This window comes from Anoplopoma fimbria, chromosome 20, assembly GCF_027596085.1.
Source record: "Anoplopoma fimbria isolate UVic2021 breed Golden Eagle Sablefish chromosome 20, Afim_UVic_2022, whole genome shotgun sequence".
NCBI lineage: Eukaryota > Metazoa > Chordata > Actinopteri > Perciformes > Anoplopomatidae > Anoplopoma > Anoplopoma fimbria.
The window spans coordinates 24,485,823-24,512,482 of NC_072468.1; the positions used below are offsets into that span (position 1 = coordinate 24,485,823).

The 26,660-nt window shown below is 39.5% G+C and overlaps 1 protein-coding gene across 7 annotated transcripts in view; it reads right to left on the reverse strand.

Moving 5' to 3' along the window:
• dgkb (diacylglycerol kinase, beta) overlaps nucleotides 1-22,797 on the reverse strand; it is a 63,199-nt gene extending 40,402 nt beyond the window's left edge. For 2 of the 7 annotated variants that reach the window (XM_054621051.1, XM_054621048.1), the window contains exons 1-12: nucleotides 22,719-22,788; nucleotides 17,467-17,543; nucleotides 16,711-16,731; nucleotides 16,008-16,161; nucleotides 11,522-11,659; nucleotides 6,697-6,746; nucleotides 5,063-5,137; nucleotides 4,646-4,765; nucleotides 2,845-2,962; nucleotides 1,289-1,377; nucleotides 838-954; nucleotides 429-527 (exon numbers count right to left, since the gene is read on the reverse strand). In XM_054621051.1, coding sequence (XP_054477026.1) covers nucleotides 429-527; nucleotides 838-954; nucleotides 1,289-1,377; nucleotides 2,845-2,962; nucleotides 4,646-4,765; nucleotides 5,063-5,137; nucleotides 6,697-6,746; nucleotides 11,522-11,659; nucleotides 16,008-16,161; nucleotides 16,711-16,731; nucleotides 17,467-17,543; nucleotides 22,719-22,788 — 1,128 coding nt within the window. Of the gene's footprint in view, nucleotides 1-428; nucleotides 528-837; nucleotides 955-1,288; nucleotides 1,378-2,844; nucleotides 2,963-4,645; nucleotides 4,766-5,062; nucleotides 5,138-6,696; nucleotides 6,747-11,521; nucleotides 11,660-16,007; nucleotides 16,162-16,710; nucleotides 16,732-17,466; nucleotides 17,544-22,718 lie in introns of those variants that run through there. The other 5 variants (XM_054621052.1, XM_054621050.1, XM_054621049.1 and 2 more) reach the window with 4 other exon arrangements.
• Nucleotides 22,798-26,660: the final 3,863 nt, after the last annotated feature.

Genomic DNA, 26,660 nt, shown 5'->3' on the forward strand with positions numbered 1-26,660 from the left:
AATCCAGAAAGTTACCTGCAAATACATATTTGAAATGCTGGTTCCAATCATAAAGTTCAGAGATGGTGGTTTTAATGAATGTGGATTTCCAGATGAATTTATGCTTTGTTTAAATAAAACCTACTAAAAAAATAAATCAAACTTTTTCTGTATCTATTCGACATCAGGCAACAGAATCAAAATGATTACATAATGAGGGCAATCTACATTTTAGAGCTACTTTAGGGTGCAGGTTTTTTCCCCCCTGAAATAGACTTTTGGTAATAATCAAAAATCAAAAAAATAAATAAAATAAGAAAGCTTTGCCATTTCAGAGCTCAGTGGGAGAACGGAGGCTGATGATTGCATCCTCGGGTAACACGGTGTCAAACAAGGTTAGCCTCCGTCAGCCACGTGGGCCGCTGACCAGCGAGGAGCCAAAGTCTTACCAGGACGACGGGGCAGATTGAGTTTGGGGGCAGGATGTGATCCTTCAGGGGTCCGCAGTCACACTCAGGTTTCACGTGGGAGGCACACTTGTTATGGAGCTGGAGGAGGTCGCAGACGTTAGTTAACAGACGCCTTTCGTCACAGACGGCACACGTTAAACTTGTACACTTTCAGGTAGTTGCTGGAGGATTTATTTGCATTACATGTGTCGATGCTTCTGCTTTTTTTTTTTTTTCTTCTATTAACTTGCAAACACAAACAAGTGCTTTCAGGGTGTAAATTGGTGGGATGACTTGTGAGGCATCCGAGGTGCTAAAACGAAAACCCTAAAAAAAACACAAAAAAAACACAAGAAGCAGTGGGAATATAATGAGGAGGTGAGCTGCCTCTCCTCGGGTGGCGGCTTACCGTGATTTGACACCACACACAGTGGAGCCCAGTCAGGCCCTGGTAACACTTGATGGTTTTGTGACACTTGTCACACTTGGTGGGGCAGTTCCCTTCCACCCAGAAATGATGCATTACCTGCGGGGAGAGGGAGAGACGGCATGCAGGGAGGGAGAGAGGTGAGAAAAGAAAACATGGTGCAGAAAAACAAGATGAATACAAAGGTGCAAGTGACACAACAATTAAAGACAGCAAGACAGGGAGAAAACAAAAAGCACAGCAGAGAGCCAGAGAGGCCCAACAAACGATGCTGTCTGCCTTTTTAAACCAAGCCTGTCCTGGTGATTAGCAATGCTTAGCAGCAGATTGAGTTGTTTTAATTCCATTAGGAGAAGAGAAGCCCTCGTCCTGAGCCCCGCGGAGCATCGCTGAGCCAAGCGTGCCGACTGCTAAACACTCCAATTGGACGCACCTCTGTGTTTTTCTTGGACTTGACATATGTTTTGATGCAAGACGGCGGAGCGCGAGCCACGCAGCGCTCGTGGACTGTGTACTTGCAGACTGGGAGGAGGGGATAAGAAAAGAAAAAAAAAGAAAGATTTTAATTTAAGACTTTCAACCAGGACAAGACGGAACGCAGAGGAGATGGAAAAAAATAAAGAAAACAGTGTTATAAGTGCTATACACAAGGGTTGGAGTAATGTGTTTGTGAAAGCTGCACTGAAGGTGTTGCCAATATTTTGCGAAAACAGCTTCTGAGGAGGGTGTAGAGTTGGGTTCGCAAATGAGGAATGAGATCAGAATTACATAGAATAAAGTTCCTTTTTTTAGACTGGAGCACCTTGGTTGTCTTTTTCTTCAGTTGACATTTTCAATTTTTAGCATTCAGTATTGAAAAAGCCTCTGAAACAGCCTCTAAACCATCATTTGACACTGGAGAATCCAGCTAAATCTTGGGCCAATTACTTCTTTTTTTGAAACTGCCAAGTGAAAAATAAGACGCCATTATTTTTTTGAGAGAATCTGACTCCAAAGTAACATCGAAACATAGAAACTGTTTTTATGAAGCACCTTTCAAGATAGGGTTGCAAAGGGCCTCACAAATAATACAAAATAACAAGAAACAAAAAGGAGAGGTTCATAAAAATGAGTTTTATGTAGTGATTTAAAGAAATCAACGAGGTTGCAAGACGAATCTCAACAGGAGGTTTTAGGGCCCTCACAGCAAAACCTAAGTCTCCTTTAGTTTTAAGATAAGGGGACTGTTAGTGGAGTTTTGTTGCAGGAAGTTAAGAGCAGACAAGTTCACAGATGTACCATGTATGTAAAAAATGAAAAAATAAAATCATTCCTGAAGTTAACTGGCTAAAACAAGGGTCATGTGATCCTTTTTGATTGATCTAGTTAACAGTATTGCTAAAGCATTTTGTAAAACTTGGAGTGAATTTACTTTGTACTTCACACAAGTAAAAGAGTGAATAAACAAACTCAATTAATATTTTTTTCCAAGTCAGAGAACGACAGAAATTATCCAATTTTTGCAAACATTCAAAGAGATAAGAGAGATAAGATAAGATAAGATAAGATAAGATAATCCTTTATTAGTCCCGCAGCGGGGAAATGTGCAGGCTTACAGCAGCATAGAGTAAAGTGCACACAAGAGACATAGTAAAAGAAAGACAAGATAAAAATAAAAAAATGAAATAAAAAAACAAGTATTATAAATAAGCAATAAGAAACAGTAGAAAAACAACAATAACTGAAAATATTATATTTACAGACAGAAAAACTATTATAACTATTATTGCACAATAAAAACTGGAATGAACTGAGCTTCTAGACATGAGGGTCAAAAGTTGGAATTGAAATCGATAACTCTTATATTTCTCGCTTTAGGCTTTAAGGAAAAGAGCTAGTTTAGCAGATGTGTCAGTGAAGACCATCCCAGCCCAGTTTACTGAATGTGTATCTTGTCTGTTTAAATCAATGCGTCCGTCGGATCCCTGCACGGTAAGTGAATTAACTCACATGAGCAGCAGAGTCCCTGCTTCCCCAGTCCGATCAGCATGTTCAGACACAGGTTGCAGTAGGCCGGCTTGTTGAAGTGCTTCAGCCTCCACACGTGCTGCCCGTCATCTTTCACATTCTGCGGCAACACAAAACACACAGAAATGATGAATTGATTCCGAATTGACTTATGTATTTGTCATTTTGCTCGTTGAGTGTCCTGCTTGTATTTTTTCCACTTCTTTCCGTTGGGTTTTCTAAACCCAGCAAAGACAGAGGACATGTTTTTGCTGCCGTCCCTTGGTAGTAATATTCATTCATAAAAAATGACACTTGGGTTTAGATTTCTGCTGAAGCTGATCAAATGGTTCCATCTAGTGGAATAAATACAAACTGAAGGCAGAACGAATCACGGCAAACGGCAGCAGTGTGAGCTGTTAGCAGATCATTCATGAATTGCAGTAAATGGATTGGTAACTATGAGGAATGTATTCACTGCTTATAGTCCTTTCTCAGATCATCAACAACAGGAGCAAGAAGAAGAAAAAAAATTCAGATTTTGAATTCTAGAAGTTTATCCGCAGTAATTGAGCCATTAGAGGATAGATGTAGAACTACTCCCGTGACTTTAAAGTGATTAGCATAATCATCTTTGCAGAAATGGATTGAAGTAAGAAAAAAAAGAGATGAAGTCAATTTACACTTTTGCGATGCGAGAAGATTTCTCTGTTTCTTTGGAAGGCTGATGAGCCAAAATCTGTAAAGAAACTAGCTGTTCGAAAATAGCAAGAAGTGTCAAGTTATTATTTTATGAACAGAAAGGAATGTAACATTTAACCTGAGCCTCAGAACCATCCTCAGTTTCAAAACATGTTGGAAAGCCTTGTACAGTACACACGTGTGACATTCACACATTTCCTCCCGTGTGATATTTGTCCAAACGCTTCAGAGAACTGAACCTTCATGACTCAACACAGTCACACGACATGAACATCACCAGGTGAGTTTCAGACCTCTAACAGCAATCGTGCCACCAAACCTACAAAATGAATTTGCTAATTTAAATGCGTCATGTGATTGGCCACGTTAAGTAATACATCAGTGAAAGTCCATGTGTTTAGGATGTATTGATTCTAAACGTTTCAGGGTGTTTAAATAAACAGAAACCAGGATTTGTTCTAACCTAAACCAAGTGTTTTGTTTCCTAAACCTAACCACTCATTTCTCAACGTTTCCCAAGTGACATTGTGCGTTTCTGCAAGCGTGATATAAGGCCATTGGCTGCATGGAAGCAGTGGATGTAGTCATGGTTTGTGGACTGCTGTTTTGAAGCCTGGAGTACGGCGATATCACCGTCGCCATCTTGGATTATGTCTTTTTTTTTTTTTTTTTGGCTACCAATGAATGGAAGTTTCTATTTTTGGAATGGGGAGGAGTGAAGTAGAGACAATGTATAGGTTTCTGGTAATGACAGCGACCTGTCAATCACAGTAAGCCCCGCCCTAAAGCATACTCTGCTTTATGGTCTATTTGACTCTAAATGGCCTGGCTGCTAGCAAGGCTGTAGACTCACTGTCATGTTTATGGACGTTTGATATGTTTCCATTTTTGTAAAATGGCTAAAACTGATGGAAACGCTTTTTGACACCTGTGCAGCCGACAACACCAGCTGAGTATGTACACATGTGCCAGGTCGACTGTACGGTTCAAAACTGGAGGCAAATCAATCAAGGTGCTCCAGTTTTTCTGAACTTTCCATTCTAAAAACTCTCATTTCTCAGAGCGTCATCATCAAATGGACGTTGTCTCTCTGTGGACTCACCGTCTCCAGGCCCAGCAGCACCAGCAGTGGGATGGTGGTCATGCCGCCCTGGATCCACTCCTCCAGAGACACCGTGCCATCGTGATCGTAGTCGATCTCCCTCATCATGTCCTGGAGGATCTGCAGGAGGAGAAGAAGATGTGGTTTTCATAGAAGTAGTATATTAGAAATAACTTCCTTCCTGTGGGGTGGAGAGAAAATCCGTGCATCCTGAAAAGTTGATTGAACAAGGGTAAAAATAACAACTGTACTCTGTTTATTTTCAGGCTCATCTTTAATTTCTTTTATAGTCATTATTTAGTGTTAAAGTTCAGCCACAAAATAGTAAAAAGTACCCAGCTAAGAGGTTTCCTTCATAGTGTACAACATTCACATCATTTACTGGCTTCTGTTAACTGGGTGAAGTGTCGCTCTTACTGGTTTCAGCTCAGTCACGTCCCACTCCAGGTACTCGGCTACATGCATCATCTGGGAGATAATGTGCTCCAGCTCCTGCGGTGAGACCACAGACAGTCAATTACAGGCCCCAAAAATACTGTATTTACCTTTCCGTATATTGCAGCCTTACAAGTTGATGCCGCCAAGTGGCCTTTGGCGTGAATAGACTGATGAGCGGAGCGTAATAGCAGGTTTGGGAATGTCATTCTGCAGCACAGAGGAGCAGCACGGAGAGAAACAAAGAGGCAGCGTGGGAAGAGCTCCGAGGCTGATGGTTTAATTACAATGGTTGATTTTTTGGGGAGTGGAGTGGTGGTGTACTGAATCACTATCATGCACCTTCGACTTCTTTAAGATGTTGAGTGCAAATCAAGAGTTCACACATAAAAAAAGTTTTTGGGATATTCTCTCAAATCTGAACACATTAAATCAATATATCTTTTTTTTTGTATGTTCTCTTTCCTGTTTCCATCCCAGCCAATAATGGGAAACATTACAAAAAAAAAACCTACACCCACTTAACCTTTGCCCTCCTACACACTTTCCATACATGTACACAAAGTACTGGCACGCTTTCATTCATAAAATATATACGCCACGCCAGACTTTTCTCTGTCCTGTCATCCATCCTTCATGTTTTTGTACCAATGTTGATGTATGACATGTAAATAATGTGAGCCATCTGATTAAATGTTTGTATTATTTACCCCTAAAGTACATAGAGCACATAGCACAGCATCTAATATAAAAGTACTTATTATGCAACAGAATGCTAAATTTATCGTACTTCTTTTTTTTTTTTTTTTTTACTATAACTATTGAGCAGCATTTTAATGTTGAAATTTATATATATATATATATATATATATATATATATATATATATATATATATATGTAGTTTGTATATTTTATAAATTGATCAGATGTTCAAGCAATTAAATGTTATCTTAGAAAGAAATAGTAAACTTGTTTATATGTCGTCAAGGTGGCCGGATTATTTGCCCTTTCCTTCGTCTTTGTTTAAAGTAATGTTGTTATCCTTATGACAATGAATACAGTTATCATTATTTGTATTATCACTTGTCTTTTCCTTCATTGGCTATTCATTTGAGAAAGCATAACAACTAAGTGAATTTCGTCTTTCGAAGAGGGGTGGTGGTGGTGGTGGGCCAAAAAAATAAAATAAATAAAATAATAATTTCTAAAAGAAAAACTAGTTTGAGCTCCTCAATTTTGAAAATTAATTTAATGTCAAAGGGTTCTGACTGTTGGTCAGACAAAACAAGACTTTGCTTCAGGATTTAGGACCTTTTTATTGGCATTTTTCAACTATTAATTGATTCATCAAGATAAAATTAGCAGATAAGAACAATAATTGTTAATTAGAAAGAATAATATAACTTCTCATACTTTGTGTCTCTGTCTTAGTTCTGATGCTTCTGTCTTTAATGCAAATGCTTTAAAAACTGACAAGTTGTCGCTAATAATAAAATAAGTGATTGGAAATATTTGATCAATAAAAACATATTTAGGGGTGCTATCAGTTTAAATGTTGCCCTTTTGAACAACGAATTTCAGGTGAAAGTTGCTATTAAAGTGAAGAAATATTTACCGAGCTGTCCAAAGACCCGTTTCCATCAGTGTCATAGAGGCGAAACATAACTGTGGAGACAAAAAAACACAAAATGTCAACCTGCAGCATCATCACTCGGTTCTCTGCAGCCTGTGAAACGAAAACATTAAAAGCAGTTGTTAGCAGGTGAAGCCACGGCACCACAGAGCCATAACACTGCTTTGTATTACCTCTGTGCCAAAACACAGATCTCTGCAGTTGAGCGTATCTAAATGCTGCAACTTTAACTGTCCCCCAATTACCAATCAAAATTGTTACCATGGAAACAGCAAGCTCCCACATCACCGCTGCCATTGGCTCTTGGTGTGTGACATCTGGGTGACGCGTCCGAACGTAACAGAGTCGTGAGAACAGCAACAACATGACCTGGCTGCAGATCATTTCCATGCTAATGTCTACACTTAAAGGCGCTCTTACCCAACACCACCCTCCACCCTCCACCCTGCACCCATGTGAGAGCGGTCGAGGTGCAGCAGAGGCCGGGTGCTGCTGACATCATCAGGAGCTGACGTCAGATGGCGGTCCTTCGAGCCACTAACGAGGAGTTAAGTGCTGGTTTCCTGAAGGGTGTGTGTGTTCTGTTCGGGGGGGGGGTGTAAAGGGAGGGGAAGTGATGCTGGTGTCTGGCGCTGGGTGTTGGGTGGAGGCTGATGGTGTCAGGAGGTGGTGCTTGTGGTGACCCAGAGAGGTAATAAAATGCTTCAGATGATGAGGATCGTTGTAAACTTCTGTCTGCAGCACAAATGGCTCGGACAGAGTTTCCTCTGGGACTGCTCTCACGAAAAGGAAATAAAAACTCTGGATCCATTAAAGCTACACTTTAGTAACTTAGATAAAAAAAAATTTGGGGGGCCATATCTGCTTAAACTGTCAATATATCCTGGAAGTTCCACATGAGACGGATAATCTGAGTGATAAAAATAGTTCCTCTGCCTCCTAATGGTTTTAGCAAGATTCTCATCCTGAGAAGAGCAACCAATCAGAGCAGAGGAGTCTCTAACGCAGCTGTCAATCACTGCTCTTGGAGCTTAAACTCTGATCAAACTGGCAAAGTACTCAACATATTGTCATATGACGATTAGCATGATATCTCACGAAAAAGTTACTCGTTATTTTTTGGGCGTTTTCCTACGAAAGTCAGGCAAAACTTTAGGTTTTTGCAACAAAAGTATTGGTCAGGCTTAAGAAAAGGTTGTGGTTTTGGGTTAAAACAACTATAGATGCATTGTTACTTAAGAACGGCAGTTACTTGACAAATAAATCAACGCTTAAACATATATTGCATTTTTCTCTATCCCGCTTGTATTTTCAAAAACATATTTTAGTGAACTTTTTATGTTGAAAACAGCTGAGCGAACACAAATCAGCAAACAATGAATTTTGCACAGATGATCTTTCTCTTGTGTCTACTGTCAGGATAAAGAGACAGTTTGATGAAATATGACAAAAATATTCTTTATTAAACTAACCAACTTAATCCCTGAAAAGCATTTTTGGAAAAGTTGACGACCAACATTACGGTACAACTAAGATGCGATACAGGACATATACCATTGTCTCAAAATGGATTAATAAAGTTTTATTGAATTGATTTGAAATTATGCTTTGTGAATTCAAATGAGACACAGATAAGTAATTGTTTCAGTGAAAGCTTGGGACAAATTATGGTCCTATTTTATTTAGGCAGTCCAATATTTATGATACTCAAATTTCTAAAAAATAGAGTATCAATATCAATATCATATCACAGTTCAGAGTCTTTAGAAGTCATTTTAGGGCCCAAGTCTTTGTTGGGGTTCACTCACTATATAGTTAAATATATTATAGTACAATGAACTACTGATTTTGACCAGATCTCATTTTAACTTTAAGACTTTCATGTGCTTGTTTATTTCTGTTAGCACATTTCTTTTTTCCTTTTTTCTCCTTTTCATCCATTTCTTTTTTTGGTGTATTTCTTCAATTTGTTCTCCATAATCTCACATCTTTGAAGGTGTTTTGGAAACTTTAATCAAAACTTTATCAAAACACATTGATGTGCAAGACAGATTTGTTGAAAGTGGTTATGGTTGCGCAACAGTGATATCATCCACCTTAAATGTGTTAAAGCAATTTTCCAGTGTGATTTCTTTTTTTTTCTGTGACACCGTGTGTCGGCAAAAAAAAAGAAAGGAAAAAAAAGAACGGTATCTTAACTGGATATTAAAGACTTAAACTACAAATATTTATTTAATTTATCTGTTTTCAACAATACAAAAGAAGGCTTGATTCTGCCTTATTATCCTTTTTTTTAAAAGTATGCAGGTACTCATTCCAAAGAAATACCTGAAAGAAAGGGAAACTGCCCTGGAGTAAAATAAATTACAGTATATTATAGTATTATATCTTTAAATAAATATGTTTTTTCAGTGGAGATATCTGTGCTGGATTGTCAGAATTTGCTTCAGATGATCCTGAATAAAGAAAACCATCAGCTCAGAAACCAGAGCAGTTCTCAGACTAACCAGCAGAGGGAGCCGTCACCTCAGAAACAACAACAGAGTGGCTCAACGTGGGTTGGAGGGAGAGGCAGAGCTCAATAAGACATCAGCCACAGTTAAATCCATGATGTGCTCTCTCACACACACACACACACAGGCAGCATCAGTTGAATTATTTAGTCATCCTTGTGCTTAATGAGAGCTACTGTACTCAATAATGCAGCAGATGGATGAGAATTACAGCAACACAGAGAATAAAATAAGTCTCCTGTCCAATTAAGCAACGTTACCTTGTGAATAAATCATGTGATAAATGCAATTAAGAGACGTGGGAAGACGTGTCAATAAACTGCGACCATGAGGCGTCAAGCGTCTCTTTGGAGAAGCTTTACGAGGATGATTTATTCAAAATTAAAGCTCCACCAATGATTTCAGAAGATAAACAAAAAGATACTAAGTGCGGTTGTTAGCTGAAAGAGCTTATTTGAGTTATTATTTTAACCGAGGGGGAAAGAATAAGACAACAAGAAAGACTTGAATATTATTGCTAAACACCAAAATCCACCAGAGAAAACTCTGACTTTAATGCTGAGAGAAAAAACACACAAAGAGACTGAGACACAGAGAGACAGAGTACATTGCACAGAGAGGAGGATACCTCACAATGTTTAGATTGAAACCATATACCAATATGACATATAACGGTGCATTTCTTACAGGAAATGTAATATCTGTTATCAAGGTTATGTGCTTGTTCAGGCTGATTTCCTAATGTCATGTTAGAAGACAGGATTCTATTTGGATAAGCAGGAAGAAACAAAAATAATGTCTTCGGTTGAGTTGAATCTCAAATAAATATATCCGAATAAATATAAATGTTTAATTGTTTTTTTCATTCATGTGCGTCTTTTCATTCTTCTGTGCCCGAAGTTCAGCTCCAAACGTGTGATAAAGAAGTGTTGAGAGTCCTTTAAGGGATGTAATAATAAGTAAATTATAGTGTAAATAAGTATATTTATAGTGTAGAAATAGTGTAACATAAGCCCCACTTTTACCAAATGCAATAGTTTTAGATCAATTATATGATACCTCATTCTGAAAAAGGCCATTCTGCATAATTACGAGTCCTTTTACTTTGGCCTTTATCTTGATGACAATACTTATACAGTTTTTCTTAAAGGTGCAAAATTCCAAATTCACAGCATAACCACGATTGAGGGATTGAATCCAAATGGCTCTCAACATGGCGGCTAACGATGCTAACAGAACTGTCCGTGGCAAAAGCATTACTGCACACTGGAAAGTGTCTTTATATTGAAAAGAGCAGACTGCTAACAGCCTCCGCCTCAGACAGTATTGTCTTATGCTGCATTTTTGATTAATCTGCGTATTATTTTCTTGTTTTATTACTTCCTTATGGCATAATCAGATTGCAGCGTATAACTTGATAAGGTCATCAACTGCAGGCATAACAATACCCGGAAAACAGAGGCGTCTGAGGTGTGATGACGTTGATTCAACCTTAAGAAGTAAAGTGATGTGGTTCCTTTGGAAACAAACAAATAAACAAACAAAAAATAAATAAAAAATGTTATGTAAAATGTAATAAAAATGTAAATATTTTTTTAATAAAATGTTTAAATAAAAAATGTTATACATTCTTCAATATTTGTTTTAATAAAAAAATAGTAAAAAAAAAAAAATAAAAAAATAATAAAAAAACAAATAATAAAAATTAATAAAAAATGTAATACAAAATGTAATAAAAATTTTTAATAAAAATCTTTAATAAAAAATGTAATAAAAAATGTAATATAAAATTTTGTATTAATGAATTAATAAATAGGAAAAAATAAATGGACTCAAATTTGTGATTTTACTCTTGATTTTTTTTCTCATAAATTTAAGACTTCATTTTTGGGGGAATATTACCCCCTTCCTTTGCTTTTTTTTGTCAATCGCAAGTCAATAGCAGGTCTTAGTTTAAAAACTTGAAAGATCAGCTTCTTAGTGAGGCTTGATGTTGCATTTTTCCACAAAGCTTTGTCCTCTCTTACCCTTTGTCTTTTTCCCTGAGCTTCAGTCTGACATCACTGAGCCTGACTTCTAATACTTCCTCCACCCACTGAGGATCGACTCGACCAGTGACATTCACGCTGTCTCCTGGTGACTCCGTATTTTATCTTTTCATTCCCAGTGTTTCTTGCAATTTCTGCGATTCACACATCTGGTCTAAGGATCTACTTTTAGCACACCACTGCATAGTAGATGCTCGTTGTACAGCGTATTAACAGAGGGCCCATGTGACCTGTGATGACACTTACACTCGAGCTTGTCCTCAGGACGCCCGCCCTCCAGCAAGGAGAGGTAACACACGATGTCCTTCAGCTGCACCGTGTCCAGAGGCAGGGGCAGAGCGGCCGTCCTCATGGGGGTCGAGCTGCCTTTGATCAGCTTCAGCCCTGCAGGGAGACGGAGACCAAAGGTCAAAACATCCTCCGCAACGCCTCTAATGTTAGCCCAACAACCTGCTGGCCCGGCTTTAGTCATACGGTCGGATTGATCAATGGTGGGCGGTGTCCGGTTCACCAAAAGGCAAAGAAATATATATAGTCCAGTTTGTAGTCACAGAGGGGCTGTGTTATATGTACAGGTGACTGTATTGTATACAAGGTTTCAGCCTTATCTCACTGTGTTTACAGGTAAATCACGTTAAAGATTAATAATCTCCCAGTAGACCACAAATATCAAAAAACTGACAATATAAATCTGTGCAATACAATAATTATACAATAATTATTCTGTCTGTATATATAATATTTAAGTCATGTGGATTTTTAGCTTTTTTATTGTGTGATTACTTATTTATAATATATATTTTTTATCTTGTTTTTTACTACTGTCTCTTGTTTGCACTATCCTCTCTGCTGCTGTAACCCTGCAAATTTCCCCACTGCGGGACTAATAAAGGATTATCTTATTTTATCTTATCTCATCTTATATGATGTAAAGTCAATCACATAGCTGATATAACCAGCTGATGTATACCAGCTAGTTGTCAGCAACCAAATCAAGAATCTAGCTCAATACCACATACAGCGTTTTCAGTGGGACCCTAAAAAAGTCAATGATTAATTAAACCCAAAACGTAATGATATAGCGCTACAGTACATATTGACAATATGCAGTAATCTGAACCCTCCGTTGAACAGCTTTGCAATTACACAACCATCTTGAATCGTCCAATAACCTGAATGTTCTCTCCATCAATCCCAGCAGACGCCAGCCGTGTGCTTCAGGCCGTGGCGCTCAGTACATAGCAGAGGATACCAGGTCTTTGTTGAATTAAACACGTAAAATGATGGGTGCATTTCTTTGTGATCTATTTGTTTGAATTGTATGTAGACAATGTAATATTGGGCAATGAGTGAGATATGATGCAAAGATTAAAGCGGCGCATAAAAAGCACATCAATATATGTATTCTCACAAAATGTAGGAATATCAGCATGTCATAGCATAGTCCAAAAGCCTGAAGACAAACATATTAAATACATTTAAAAACAAATTAACTACTTGCAAAAACCAAATCAAAAAAGAACAAAAAAAAATAATCCAAAAATGCTTCTGTGGGTAGAATGATGACTCAAAATAGGTAGGTTTAATAAGTATATAGATCATTTTGGTCGTCGCCACCTTGCTTTCTTTTGCCTTTGCCATCTGAGACTTTGAATTGTATTTTTGGTTATTGGTTTTTGTGCTCCCTGCATGATGTCTGTACACATCCAAAGATTGTTTATGAGGCAAGAAAAGCTTCACTCTGTCACATTGTACAGTGGATTGTTTCTGTAGTCCCAACGGCTCCAACAGAGTGATGCGTCCTAAGTGTTGTTCATGTTAAAAGATTATATATACACCCATCATTTCATGCTTATTTTATAGTGTTGTCATCTCAAATCAGATGCCTGCAGTGAGCCAAAGGAGCATCAAATGACACGTATCAAGAGAGGCACGTCCATTATCACCTTCAGTGCCTTTGGGCCTTTAATTTTGATTTAATGAGATGGTACAAGTCAGCATGGAAACCCCAGACTGAATGAACCTGCTCATTCTTCACTACCGTGCTCTCACCAAAAAGGTTATCTATGGCAATATAATTCATGCAGTCAGTGTATACGTCCAGTTACAGCAGCCATAAACTCTCTTCTCACATAGTAGTAGTTATGCTGCCTGTGGAAATGGACCCTTTTTTTAACGTTGTGTACAGCGGCTCTCCTATCTGTGTCGGGGGTGATGGGAGGACTTGCTGTTCAAAGCGGATCAATGAGGCCTCGTCAACACACTCGCATGCAGCAGGCTGCACTGATGCAGCTGCTCACGTGCTCTGTGAGGTTATTGGGGCAAACAATAAGCATTAAATATTGAATTAACACGAGAGAAACTGCTGCAAAGAGGACGAATCATGTGAGGTGAGGTCGTAAGTTTAGTCACAGTTTCATCCACAACAGCTTTTAGCTTGAAAAAAATGACATTGAATGCACAGAATATTTGAGTCTTAGTCTTTAGGAAAATATGCTAATTTCTTGTTTTTTCTTTTTTCACCAATAGGAAGCTTTGAAATGAAAAAGCTTATAATATTTTTAATGTTTCAGAATAACAATTTAGTCAGTTTACTGAATCAAATTCTCTTATAAGATGCAATCGATGGATCCTTGCCTTTATGATGAGAAACTGACTCTAGCTTATAGTTTATTCCGTGTTAAACTGCAGGTCAACTATTGCTTTAATGAAATTTAACAACTTGGTTTTAGGTTTGAAGTTACGCCAGAGTGGGAATCCCCCGCTGCGTTTACAGATTTACAGTTCTACTGTAGCAACCTCACATTTTACTGTGAATGTGACGCGTAATCTCCACGGGGAGTCGTCTTCAATTTCCAGCAGCTGAACTCTGCTGGTCCCTGGGGAACTTTATTCTATCTGGTAACACACTGTACGGTTTGTCTGTGCAGGACGATCTCTGCTGTAAGAACCGGGGGGGGAAAAAGCAGGCAAAATGGATTAAAAAGCAATCCCATTATTTTCATTACTGTATCTATGCTTTTTGGGATATCAACATCAATTCATACCTATACAGTTTGTTTATGCACCACTTCCTCAGTTGAAGCTCATTACGGCTGCAGCAGTTATCCACCCTAATGTGCAAAAAATTACACAATTGTTTTTTTGGCAAGAAACATCAGCATATTGATACGTTTCCAGGAATCTTTGTCGATGGGAGTCTGGCAGTTTGCTCATGCACCATCCATCTCCACTCAGCTTGGGATAAAATCTTGAAGGTATTTGAGGATTCCTCCCCGCCAAGATTTCATTTCTCCTTTGAGATATGATAATTTGGTTTTCAGGCCGTGCTTGTGTCCTATTTCCAAATTCATCTGAAATTCATGCACAAGAGTAACATGAGCACTAATTCATCAGAAGCATTGAACAAAGTGCAAGAAGCTCTGAAAGCCTAAACGACCAAGTGTCAAAGTGAAAATCAGGAGGGCTTTTATTATTATTATTATTATTATTCACATGAGATATAAGACCGTCAAAAAAGTGAGTGAAGGCGAGTGTCAGTGCAGGGGATTTTTGGATTTCAAGGGGAAATTGGCCAATTTCTAACCATCTCTATCTGTCGGAGTTCAGGACTTTGTGTGAAAAACATTTGCAGTTGTTGGCGATGCTCTCCGTGTCTCTGAGGTGCAGCTACAAATTCTGTTGTTCCTCCTGCATCCAGCACAATCATTTCACTTGACTGTGATGTAGTTGGATGCAAAGTACGACAATGTTATTTCAGTTGTATGTCTCTTAGTTGTCAGTGGGAATGCTCTAGATGCCCCTCAGAACGGGAACTTCCTTGTTGTCTTCAAGGCTATTGCATGGAGGCCGGTGCACGGTCTTGAGCTATATGAAGAATGACACATGTGCAGCGTGACAGGAACTGGGATGCTGAAGGGTTAGAGCAGACTGCTCTAGAAATAAGAGGATGGTGTCCACTAAGCTGCTCACTGGGAGCGTTCGTCCTGACGAAAAAGCTTTGGGAACGCTTGAATGGATGGCGGCCGATATAGAAGGTTTTTAAATAGAAAGAAGTTGTCTATTGTCTTTTATTCAGGACCATTTGAATAATTGCAGAATTGTATTTCTTAACCATAAAGTAGGCTAATTAAGAGTCATGGCCGTCTCGGCGCAAGTCTTTTTGGCTCGGCGTCAGTAGCTTCGACGCAATGCATCTTGGTACATGTAGGCACTGCAGGTAGAGCTGCCCGAGCAAAATAAATCAGCTTTCTTGTTTACTATAGCAAGGACTGAGGAATGTATTGGACTACATATAGCCTTCAACACTGATCAGACGTGCAGAAGTTTCCCGTTTGGTTCCAGTGATTCATCATCACACCAGAACGAGATATTAGTACAAACGCTGTAAACAAACAGGACCGCAGCCAAAAACAATTGGCAGGCGCTACACTACAATCTACATTGTGTGCCACGGGGATGAACTTGGCAGGAAATCTGTTATCATTTGATGGCCCAAAAAAAAAAAGAAAGAAAGATAAATAAACAGAAATGTTTCTGCTTTAAAAACAGCAAAGAAGGTAAAGTATCTCATTTTTAAAAATCAAAGAATGAGTCACTGCTGCGAGGGCACGGAATAAGTGACAAACTGAGCTGCACATTAGTAACAACAGCAGTAATCAGTATCTACAAAACACCAACACGCTGTGCTAACAGCTTGAGGGTTTGTTATGGTGAAGGCTTCCTGTTCTACACTCACCAGAGACTCTGGGTTTGTCAGAAGATGAGGGACTGGGTTTGGGTCCCTTGTTGCTGAACGTCATGAAGAGGTGTTGACAGAACTCTTCGGGGAGTTCGCTCTCCAGAAACGTCTGCATGAAGACCTTGAAGCCCTCAAAGTCAATCTCCTAAAAAAAAGAAAAAAAAAGAAAAAGAAAACAGGACAGAAATAGAGCGCGTTGTTGGCTGCAGTCGTCGCCTTAAGGGCTTCAATGAAACACAGATGATTTCTAATATGAATGTTGGTATGTTTGACCTGTGGGTGGGAAAAAACAATCTGATCTTTCGCAATTTTGTTTCGCAGAATTCATTTTGCAGACCTCTGCACCCAGAAAGATGCCTCAAGTGTTGTTTGGGCTGTAGGCGGGTGGAGAGCTATTTCAGAGGGCTTTTAATGTTTTTCCAGTTTGTGTGCTGCTTTCAGCTTCGTCCATCTTTACGACTATTTGCTTGGCTGATTGTTTAAATCTCTGAGTTCTTAACCCTTTCAAGAAAACACATTAACGATTAGCAATATTTCCCTTTAAATGGATGCATATCCTCTATAAATGCCTTTACTTTTGTTTTCTCATTAAAAACTACTTGAAAGATTTGAGTTTTTCAGCAAAAAAACGTGACTCTCAACAAAACACACCAACAATAAATTAAAGAGAGGAGAGAAGAGATAGGTATATTACCTGGCTGAGGATGTCCTGCTTCTAAACATGCAGCATTGTGGAAAGAAAGAAAGCCAACATGTTCATGGATGTATAATGCAGTTATCACATTTAACAATGTGCTAAATATCCATATTACACCTGTGCATTTAAAAACCACAAAGACATTATTACATCTGTGAATGCACGTTTACGGTGTCTAACTCTCTTCTTTACTTACACTATATAAATGGTATTATATATGCTGTGGAACAATTATTAATGCATGCAAAGTGGATCAATAATAGTGTATATGAATGAATACTACAAATTGAGATTCTGACTTTTCCTGAAAGACATAGGGGAACCTGTTTTTTAATATGTGTTTCTATTTCAAGACAGAATTTCTATTTCAAACCCCATTAACACTACCATGAAACTGTCAAAGTAGAATACAAAAATCTAACCTTGGAATCATTTTATCATGGTATTATACAAATACTTTTCATGCTAAAATTGCAGCATACAGTTCAGATGTGAAATCAAAAAATCCATTGTAAAAAGGTGTCAACGAAGCAGAGGAATTGAAAATGATATATCCATAACACACAATCCAACAAATATGAAACAGTTTTATGTTCAATCTTCTGCTAAATCAAACTTATTTATAGAAAGGAAAACAAATTGTTCCATCTTTTAAATTATGCAGATAGGTGTGCTGTATTGGCGCTCTTTGCACAGTTGGATTCAAAACACTATAAACCATGTGTTATATAATGAAGTATAAACGGCACATACCTCCTCTTGATTGTATTTAGCCAACACACCATCTCCATGGAACTCCTGCAGAACATCCTTCAGCTTCTTGGTTGAGTCTGGGGAGATAAATTGAGGACGTTACCGTATTTGAGCGCTGTGATCGGTTTATGTTTGGAAAGTTTGGCTTGTTCTCACATTAGAGTATATATTGGATACTAAACATTCATTTACAGCACAAGTTTGATTCATGCTAACGTTAGGTCTGCAGCAAGTGGTCAGGTTTATTTATGGATATGGCTTTTCTGTTTTCTTTGTCAGCACCTCTTAAGAGCTGCAGAAGCTGCGTGCGTCCTGATGGGGTCATATATTTGCACACAATCCCAACCCTTTTCATAAATTAGAGATGTAAAAAAGTAACCCATGCTATGCTGACTACCGAGGTCACGTCAGTTAACGGGGTGAACTCCCTTCAGCTCTAATGTATCGTCCAAAATCCTGCAAACGTTTAATGGTTTTAGTGACAAACTGCTTTTGGCAGCTTGTAAAATAAAATAATCTTAGTTAAACTTCAATAAGTGCCATAATTATCTTTAGAGGCGTTGGAAGGCATATTTCTAAAGGTTGAAGGGCTAACGTTAGCTGCTTCTGCTCACAGTCGTATAACGTTAGCATACATTTGGAGTCGTGTTTCTCGCCGCCTGACAGATTCCAAAGTTTACTCTCCTTTTAAACCCAATTATAGCTGCTTTAAAATTCCTAAAATCTAAATCATTTTCTTTCAAGAATGATCTGTTTTAAATATATATATATATATATATATATGATAATATGTATTATATAATATTCATTTTACAGGTTTAAAAAAAAAAAATAGGAGGTTGTTTTAGCACTCAGCTATGGACCAAAATAACTGGATCAGACGGAGATTTGCTGTGATAATTACTGCATGCTGCAGAGCGTTTATGAGCCCTGCTGTTAAATCAATTTGCTGCACCACAGACACCAAGTTCTAAATGTTACAGAAGTTAATTAGAAGTATCATTTTCTCACATGCACTGGAGGGCCTGGTTCATCTCTCACACGGATGCTTGTTTAAGTTAGTGCTCCATGTTAGCTACTTGTTCTCTCACCTCTTCACAGCCTTAATTAGCACAAGAAGATGTGGACCCTTTTGCTCCTGTAAATGATGTCTTACTCTGCAGCAGTTCTCCAACCTGCCATTATCTAAATGGAGCAGCCAGGGACCGTGAGGTAAAGTTGTTGCTCATGAAACTTCACAGCATGTCGCTGATTGATAATCAGCAGGTGTGTCGGGAGGTTCGGCCTTGCAGGAAAGAAAGAAGAGATTTTTCTTTAAAAAAATGTGTCGACTTGGTGAAACTGTATCACATAACTGTTACAGTATGTGACTGAGTAAATACAACACTGATTGTTTTTCTGCTTTTCCCAAAAAGAAAATAATCCCCCAAAAATGGACTTTACGCAGATACAGATACGATACCTGTTCCTATAGTTGCTTTAGTTAGCAGACCTAAGCTGTACGAGTATTGTGTCACATTAGATTGATTTTATTTTTTAAATCAACCTCAGTGAATCAAACACATTGTCAGCCCAATGGGTCAAATACCAGAACTTGGTCAGTGCAGCTAAGCTTCCAACTATGACCCAGTTTTGGACGTGTCAATATAGACTTGTTACATGCATAGTTTCTTTTCAAAATAGTGGTTTTGTTTAGGCAACAACACTACTTTGTTAGGTTTAGGAGAAAGGTGTGGTTGACTAATGACTCAAGTGACGGATGAATCGTGCAACTAGCAAGTGACCTGACAAAATGCCAACGTTTACTTTTAGTTTCTTAGGGGACAGGAACAACGGTTTCCTGGACAAAAGTCCTGTGTTTGTTTGCTAGTTAGTTGAAAGCCCGGTGAGTTGAAAAAAAAAGTTCTAAAGGGTTCCTCCATGTGCTGATGTCAGATGTCGTGGAGAACTAACCAAGCTATGGAACATGTATGCATTGCAAAGCAGAACATGTTGCCCAAGTACAGCAAAGGTACATACAATACACATAATAACACAATTTACCATTAAAACATACAAATATACACTATACAATAGTGAAAATGGGCAAGCTATATAAATAATAAGAAGATAAATATAAAATAACAAGTGTTCCCTGATGCAGTCATTCTGTGCTCAATGCCTCTATGGCGACAGGTGATGGGTGAGGTAATAACGGCTGATGTTCTGCATCCATTTAAATGGTCGTTTGAGTTCCTCTTAACAGCTTTTGTTGGTCGTAACATTGCGTCGCCTCCTGCACTAATGGCTCTGGACCTTTCCTTTTTCTGAGGAGGCATTTTTAACAATAGTGAGCAAGAATAATTGCTTCACATTGGAGCGAATGTGTCATCGTCATTATTATTGACCACCTATATTAGCACGCCGTCTACACAGAACCATTACGCGGCGCGGTGATTATGAATACACTGACTGCCTGTCACGTTCTGCAGACCCCCCTGAATGGCGATGACTTTTCTCAATCAGGCTAATGATTTTAAGCATTGTTCGGCAAAGGACAAGACTCATTCCATGTTTTTTAATTTGCAAAACACACTGAAGATGTTTTGTACCTTTAAAAGTAAAATCATTTCCCCTCTGTGAAGCTGCACTCTGCTATACGCCCATTAGCGATTATATCAGTCAAATAGAAACTCTAATTGTTGTGAGTCAGATCTTAGGTGCCCGACTCGGCGCACAGCTATTAAAATGTTATGAAAGCGTGCGGCGGCTCACTTTAATGAGAAGGAAGGGAAAGATACAGTAGGAGGCGAGATGAGGAGGGTAGGTGAGGCAATGTGATGCCCATTGTTGCTGCTCGGAGAGTGGGATATTTTATAACCTGTAGCTGCAAAGAGCACAAAGAGTCGCCCCGAGCTCGTTGAAACATGATTATCCAAATCCGTCTAGCGTGCACACACGCTTGCACGCAGATGTGCACACACACCAAGACTCTTTAGTTCTCTCTTGCTGCTTCGCTTTTTATTTCATTCTGCCCTTTTATTCCTACACAAATTCAAACAACAGCGATAAACCTTGTGCCCCTGAAACATTTGGTTTGATTCGTCAAAAAAAAAAATTCACTGAAAAGAAAAACTCAGAACCTGATTGGTTCTTGAGTGTAGCAATGGGGTAAGGAACAATGTTGTCACCAAGCACAGGGCAAATTAAAAAAGGGAGGAATGTCATTACCAAGTGAAACAAGAGATCCAGGCTGAAAAGCATTCATAACTAAGATTCAGACTCGGCACGGCGGTTGAAATGCCTCGAACGTGTCGTGTTTGACACCGAAAATAGCTCTGAAATATATTTCGACCCTGATGCAAAAAAAGCACTTAGGACAAGTTGGGACACCTAACGACTCCATTCCTTGTCCTCAGTCCCGTTGTTTGTCTGCCTCCAAACGATTTACCGTGACTTGTGCTTTCAAGGTCTGTCCAAAAAAGCGACGCGTGGGTGGTGCACAAAATCCCGCAGTTAGCCTGCCAGGTATCGTCATATTTTCCATCCCTGGTACCATTTCAAATGATGAAATGTGTCAACATCTCGGAGCGTAACATAAACTCCAGGCGTCCAGAGCACAGTCTGGTGAGCAGGGGAGCCATTTGTTGGGGTTGCGAATGAATCATTCAGAGCCAAAGCGGCAACACAGAGATTAAATGCTTCAGCAGCTTCAGCTTCCTCCATCAGCAAGACGAACACGCAGCCTTCAATTACTGCGCAGCGTCAACATTTTTATCATTAGAAGAACAAGAGATGTTCGCGATTAACCGCAGTGAATTGAATCATGCTGCTGTCATGCGGCAGACAGAGGAAAACTCTTGTTATTGTTAACTCGGTGGATCGATGCTATCAAAGAGAATTTATGTCTTCTTCTGTTAATGTGTCCCCATGTGAGAAAGAGAGATCATCCAAGACATGAAAGCAGAAGTCAGACTCATAACAACTTTCCCAAAAGAACTCATTGATGAAGTGAAAAGTCTCAAACACTCAAACAAAATAAGTATGTTATTCTTCTTAAAAGGAAGATGATCTATGTCGTGCTGTCTATTTGCTCCAACTGAAATACTTGTTTAGTTACAAAACACCTTCACAAATGGTTCAAGGACAACCTCACATAGAGAATCCAGTAAAAGCAGCTACTTGTCTTAATATGAATTTATGTTTTATCCTACAGAAATCACAATAACAATTTCAATGAAAACAGTAGCAAATTCTCTGACAATTATATAATAAACGACAATTGTTTTTGCAATCTTAACATAAACCTCTTACTTTTTGGAGGTTTGCTTGTACAAGTGCTCCTACTTCTATTCAGCAAACCCTCTTAACCGTCATATGTTCCTCTTGAGATGAGATTAAATCCTTTCTTGAGCAAGAGTTATATAATCAACGCCCCCAAATGAACGCCTACCTGTTTCATTTCACTTGGAGGCAGGTTTAGTTAACAAAAATTCAGACCCACGAGTCAAATAAAGATTTTCAAACAACAAAACTTGCTTTAGTCGATTTTTCTGGCCAGTTGGGATCAGCACAACGGGCTCAACATATCACATAACACACCTTGTAAAATTAGCTCTGCTTTTGGTCTCCACCAGCTCCTGAGGGAAATATTTGTCTCTTTAGCTGCTAAATGCTCCACTATGTTCACTGGCCAGTCACTCATTTGTCTGCCGTTTGGTGCAGGGCAGGTAGTGAACAGTTGATGTATTGGAGCAAGATTCTTTTTGTTTTGTTAAAAAGAGCCAGATGTTGCTGCAGCTGGAAACAGGTCCGACCAGTAATATACAGGTACAATTTAAACAATGAGCTAAAATAATCTAAAACTCCCCGTAGAGCCGAGAGGAGCTGCAGATTTGTGTGATCACTTTCTGTAGGTTTAGTCACTACAAGAAAGCCCTTTTATATTATACTTTAGAAATGACCATAATCTAAAATAAAATCACATTTTAATCAGATTTTTTTTTTTAAGAAATCCTTGATATTAAAGGTTTTCTGCTCTGTTCTGATATGGATGGATTTAAAAATGAAATTTAAGGTTAAAAAATATTCGCAGCAGCAGATGTTGACTCGGGCCTGAGCAGCTTGAACAGCTGCAAGAAAGGCGTCATGTCACCTGGATAATGACATGTTCTTGGAGAACAGGATTGGACACATACAGAAAGACACCTGGTACAATTACAGACAGTCTTCTTCACAGTCAGACACAAACATAGAGTACCTCTCCTACTCACACTGAGTGTACTCTTGGAGCAGGGCGAATTCAGCTGGGGTCAGAGTGACCCATTTGTCCTGGCTGCTCATTGTGTTCAGACCTCGTCTATCCGTCCGCCGAGCATTCCCCGGGCAGCGGCACACAGCGGGGCGTCACACGCTGGAAAAACAACAGCAGATATCAGATCACCGGTCCCGGTAACAGTCCCGGTAACAGCCGCAGATACTTTTTACTTGATGGATGATAAAATGGAAAAGCAGGTAAAATGGAGACGTTTGTTTGAAGTCAGAGGCTCGGTTGTTTCTGCGTTGTAAAAGGTCAGAAGTACTGTAGATATGGTAATACATGGAGATATAAAAAAAAATCCCTTGACTATGATTTGCCATATTTCCCCTTTCTGCAGTTGTCATCTCAACGCCTTGCAAGAAAGACCAAATGCCAAAATGTCCCTTTGTCTCTGGATCGAGTTGTTGCAAGGTCATGAAATTTCAGGTTTTGACATTCATGTTTGTCAGCCATGATTAAGCCAGCGTAAAAAAACACCATGATTAGACACGTGGAGACCTTTTTCATACATAGAAACAAATGTTAACAGAAAAGTTCAAATCATATTATAGGAAGTGTTCGAAGAAAAATGTAACAAAGGAAAAAACTAGGGAATATATACATATGTGCATGTGACTCCCAGTGACTCCCAATACTTAGAGCTGATAAACCGGACTGGCAGCATCATGGCAAAAGCGTAGCACCACCCTACAATCCACCCTCAGGTAAACACCGTTTGCTCCGTCAGCACTGTTGCTGTTGTTTACACCGTTCGTGCTGTCAGCGTCGGTAGCTGCTAGCCGCCGGCTCAGCCGTGTGGAGGCAATGCTTCAATCACAAATAAGCTCTGAATTTGAAATTGGCCATCTTTATGCAACATAAGGTTACATAATAAATGTCAATATAACATATGGAAGCATATTGGAAATCACACATCGTCCCATTCACTTTTAATTTTAGTTATTCTTTAAATATAACACACTGAATATTCAGATAATTTACTATATACATGGATATTTGTGAGGGATGAGAAATTAAAAAGATTACTGGAGCAAGGTATCTGTTTCATTTAAAAAAAACAAAAAACGTAAAGCATCATAGTATTTTTGCAACCAGTAAAAGGGAAGCGGCAGGGTCCTTGTGTGGAAAAAAAAGGCCTATTTTGGGCATTCAAAGCAGCATAAGTGCTTCTTTTCCAGAGACCTTGCATCAACCTGACTGGTTGCTAAGATGCACAACACAATCGAGTTCAAGCTATTTGGTGTTTTAATGGAGGTAAATGAGTTCAGTCAGTGTTCCTTCTAATATTCATTTTTTTAGCTTAAGCTATTGAAACAGCACTCAAACCATCAAGGCAAACACGATATTTAAGGGTTTGCAACAGCTGCTTAAGTCATGTCGAGTCAATGTATTTCATAAAGCTTATATCACAAAAAATGTTTTGCCTCATGGGGCTTTAAAGTCTGTTCAGCATAAGGGATCTTTTATCCCTAGACACTTGATTCGAATAATGAGGAACAGCGGAGGGAATCCTCATGCAAAAGATGTCGTATGTACGGAACAACCAATTATACAATATCAACAATCATGATTACAAAATCATATATGGATTGTCAACGTATATGAATAACGGATCCGGGAAGATGTCTCCAAAGGGATCGAACCTGAGCCACACATCCACCTCTCCATCTCTGAGACAGAATGATGCACTTTGCCAAAAAGGCAAAATACAGAACAATCAAGTGAATCACCGTAGTGTGTAAATGAAGACATTGATTGCAGGTTGCAGGATCCTCCATCATATCAGAAGGTGGATAACATGACTCACCGATATTTGTGTCAAGCTGATTTATCGTCTCAACACAAAAATCCTGTCGCTGTACAGATTAGAACAACATCGAGGCTGTTTAGATTTATTGGACCTCGCTTTCCCTCTTGAGCAAGTGTGATTAGCGTAATGGTATGTTTGTGTAGAAGTCACTCAGGCATCTATTTGTGTGTGTGTGTGTGTGTGTGTGTGTGTGTGTGTGTGTGTGTGTGTGTGTGTGTGTTGAATTGCAAGTGAAGCATTTGCTTCAATTACTAAAACTGTGGCTCAACAAGTGGTCATGCTCATTCACGTGGAGGATGGATGTGTGCGTTTGCATGCATGTGTATACAAAATATACATTGATGTGCTTTTTGAGTGAGGCATAAATGTGTCTTAATTTTGGTTTGGCCTCATGTGTGCGTGTGTTCATGCAAGTGTGTGTGTGTGTGTGTGCGCGTGTATCCATGCGAGAATATAAAATATCCCTTCCGTGCCACGTTTTACCTTGAAGAACCCCTGAATGAAAGGGCAATCTGGTGAACAAAAGCTTTATAAATTATGAAGGGAGCGTCATTATTATTATATAGACTACATGAAAAAAAAAAAAAGGGAGTCAACACAATGTGCCACCACCAGTGTTTCTGTATGAACACGCTGGGTGTGCGTGGGAATCAGCCTCCCTCGCAAAAAACTTTGATCTACCGCTGGAGATGAAACTAAAAAAATAAAAAATAAACGCTCAGCAAGGTCTTATTTTATGTTTTGCAAAAAAAAAAAAAAAAAAAAAAAGATCTGATAGAGAATCTTCATCTTTAATCTCCAATGAGTTGAATCCCATCACAGTGATACCAATCTCTAATTCAGCACTGATGTGTGCGCTGTATTCCTGCTGTGCACTGCACTGATCCTCTCGCTCTTCCCAGCGTTGCCTTGCTGCAGTGCATCCTCACATAACACTCCACTGGCATGCTTTCAACAACCAGAATCCATTTGCACAAGATCACCAGATCAAGCTTCATAGTCCTACAGTGATCCACAGTGACAGGAGACACCACTTATGCCAAGACGCACAGATTACGGTAGGCTGTGGCCACTGCGACACCACACACACAGCACCATGGATGAGACGAGGTATCAACATGAAGCTCACCTGCTGCAGAGCTGGGGTTAAGCGCCAGCAGTGAGGATGAGGGAGGAGTCCTCCAGGCAGATGTTTGCAGATGAAGCTCCTCAGTCACATTCCTGCCTGCCGTGTGCCTCCCCTGGGTCTTCAGTCAACTGTGAGGCAAAAGTGGGAGTTCTTGTAATTAGCTGGAGTGTGAGTGTGTGTTGATGAAAGAGAGGAGACGATGGAGCGGCAGCAGCAGCAGCAGCAGCAGCAGCCCTCTCCGCTGCATGTCAGTGCATGAGTATGTGGATGCTGTTTGTTTTTGCGGCGTCTGGTCAGAGCAGCATCGGCGTGGATGTGGAGCTGTGAGAGAGAGAGAGAGAGAGAGAGAGAGAGAGAGGGGGGGAGAGGGAGAGCATAATTATCCCACACTGCTCTGCCTGCAATCATCAGTTTCCATACTCCCGCTCGCTCACGTCACATCCCTCCATCCCTCCCCTGAAAGAAAAAAAACCCTGAGGTCCTACGCTCTCCTGCTTTCTCTCCCGTCTTCCTCATCTCTCTCACTACTACTCCCTCTCCACCCCCCTCTCCACCCCCCTCTTCCTTTTACACCATCTCTACTCTACTCGCATCAGCCAGCCGCATTAGCATTCAACGTGACAGGCAGTAAGTGCTGCAACCTGTGGGATGCCCTAAGAGGGCTGAGAAGAAGGTGGGAAAAAGAGAAAGATGAAGACGAGAGAGGGAGGAGAGAGGGAGGAGAGGGTGAAAGATGGGAAATGGGGACAAATGGAGAGAGTAAGGGAATGAAGATTAAGCAAGGGGACATGAGGAGGTGGTGGAGGAGGGTTTATGTTATTTGTTTCTTATTTTACCATCTTGATTTCTGGGGACGCAGAGACATGAACGAGATTTGCAGGCATTCATTTGCAATAATAGAATTCATACCTATATACTGTATACTACTAAAAGAAAACAATCTGTTCTAGGTCCAT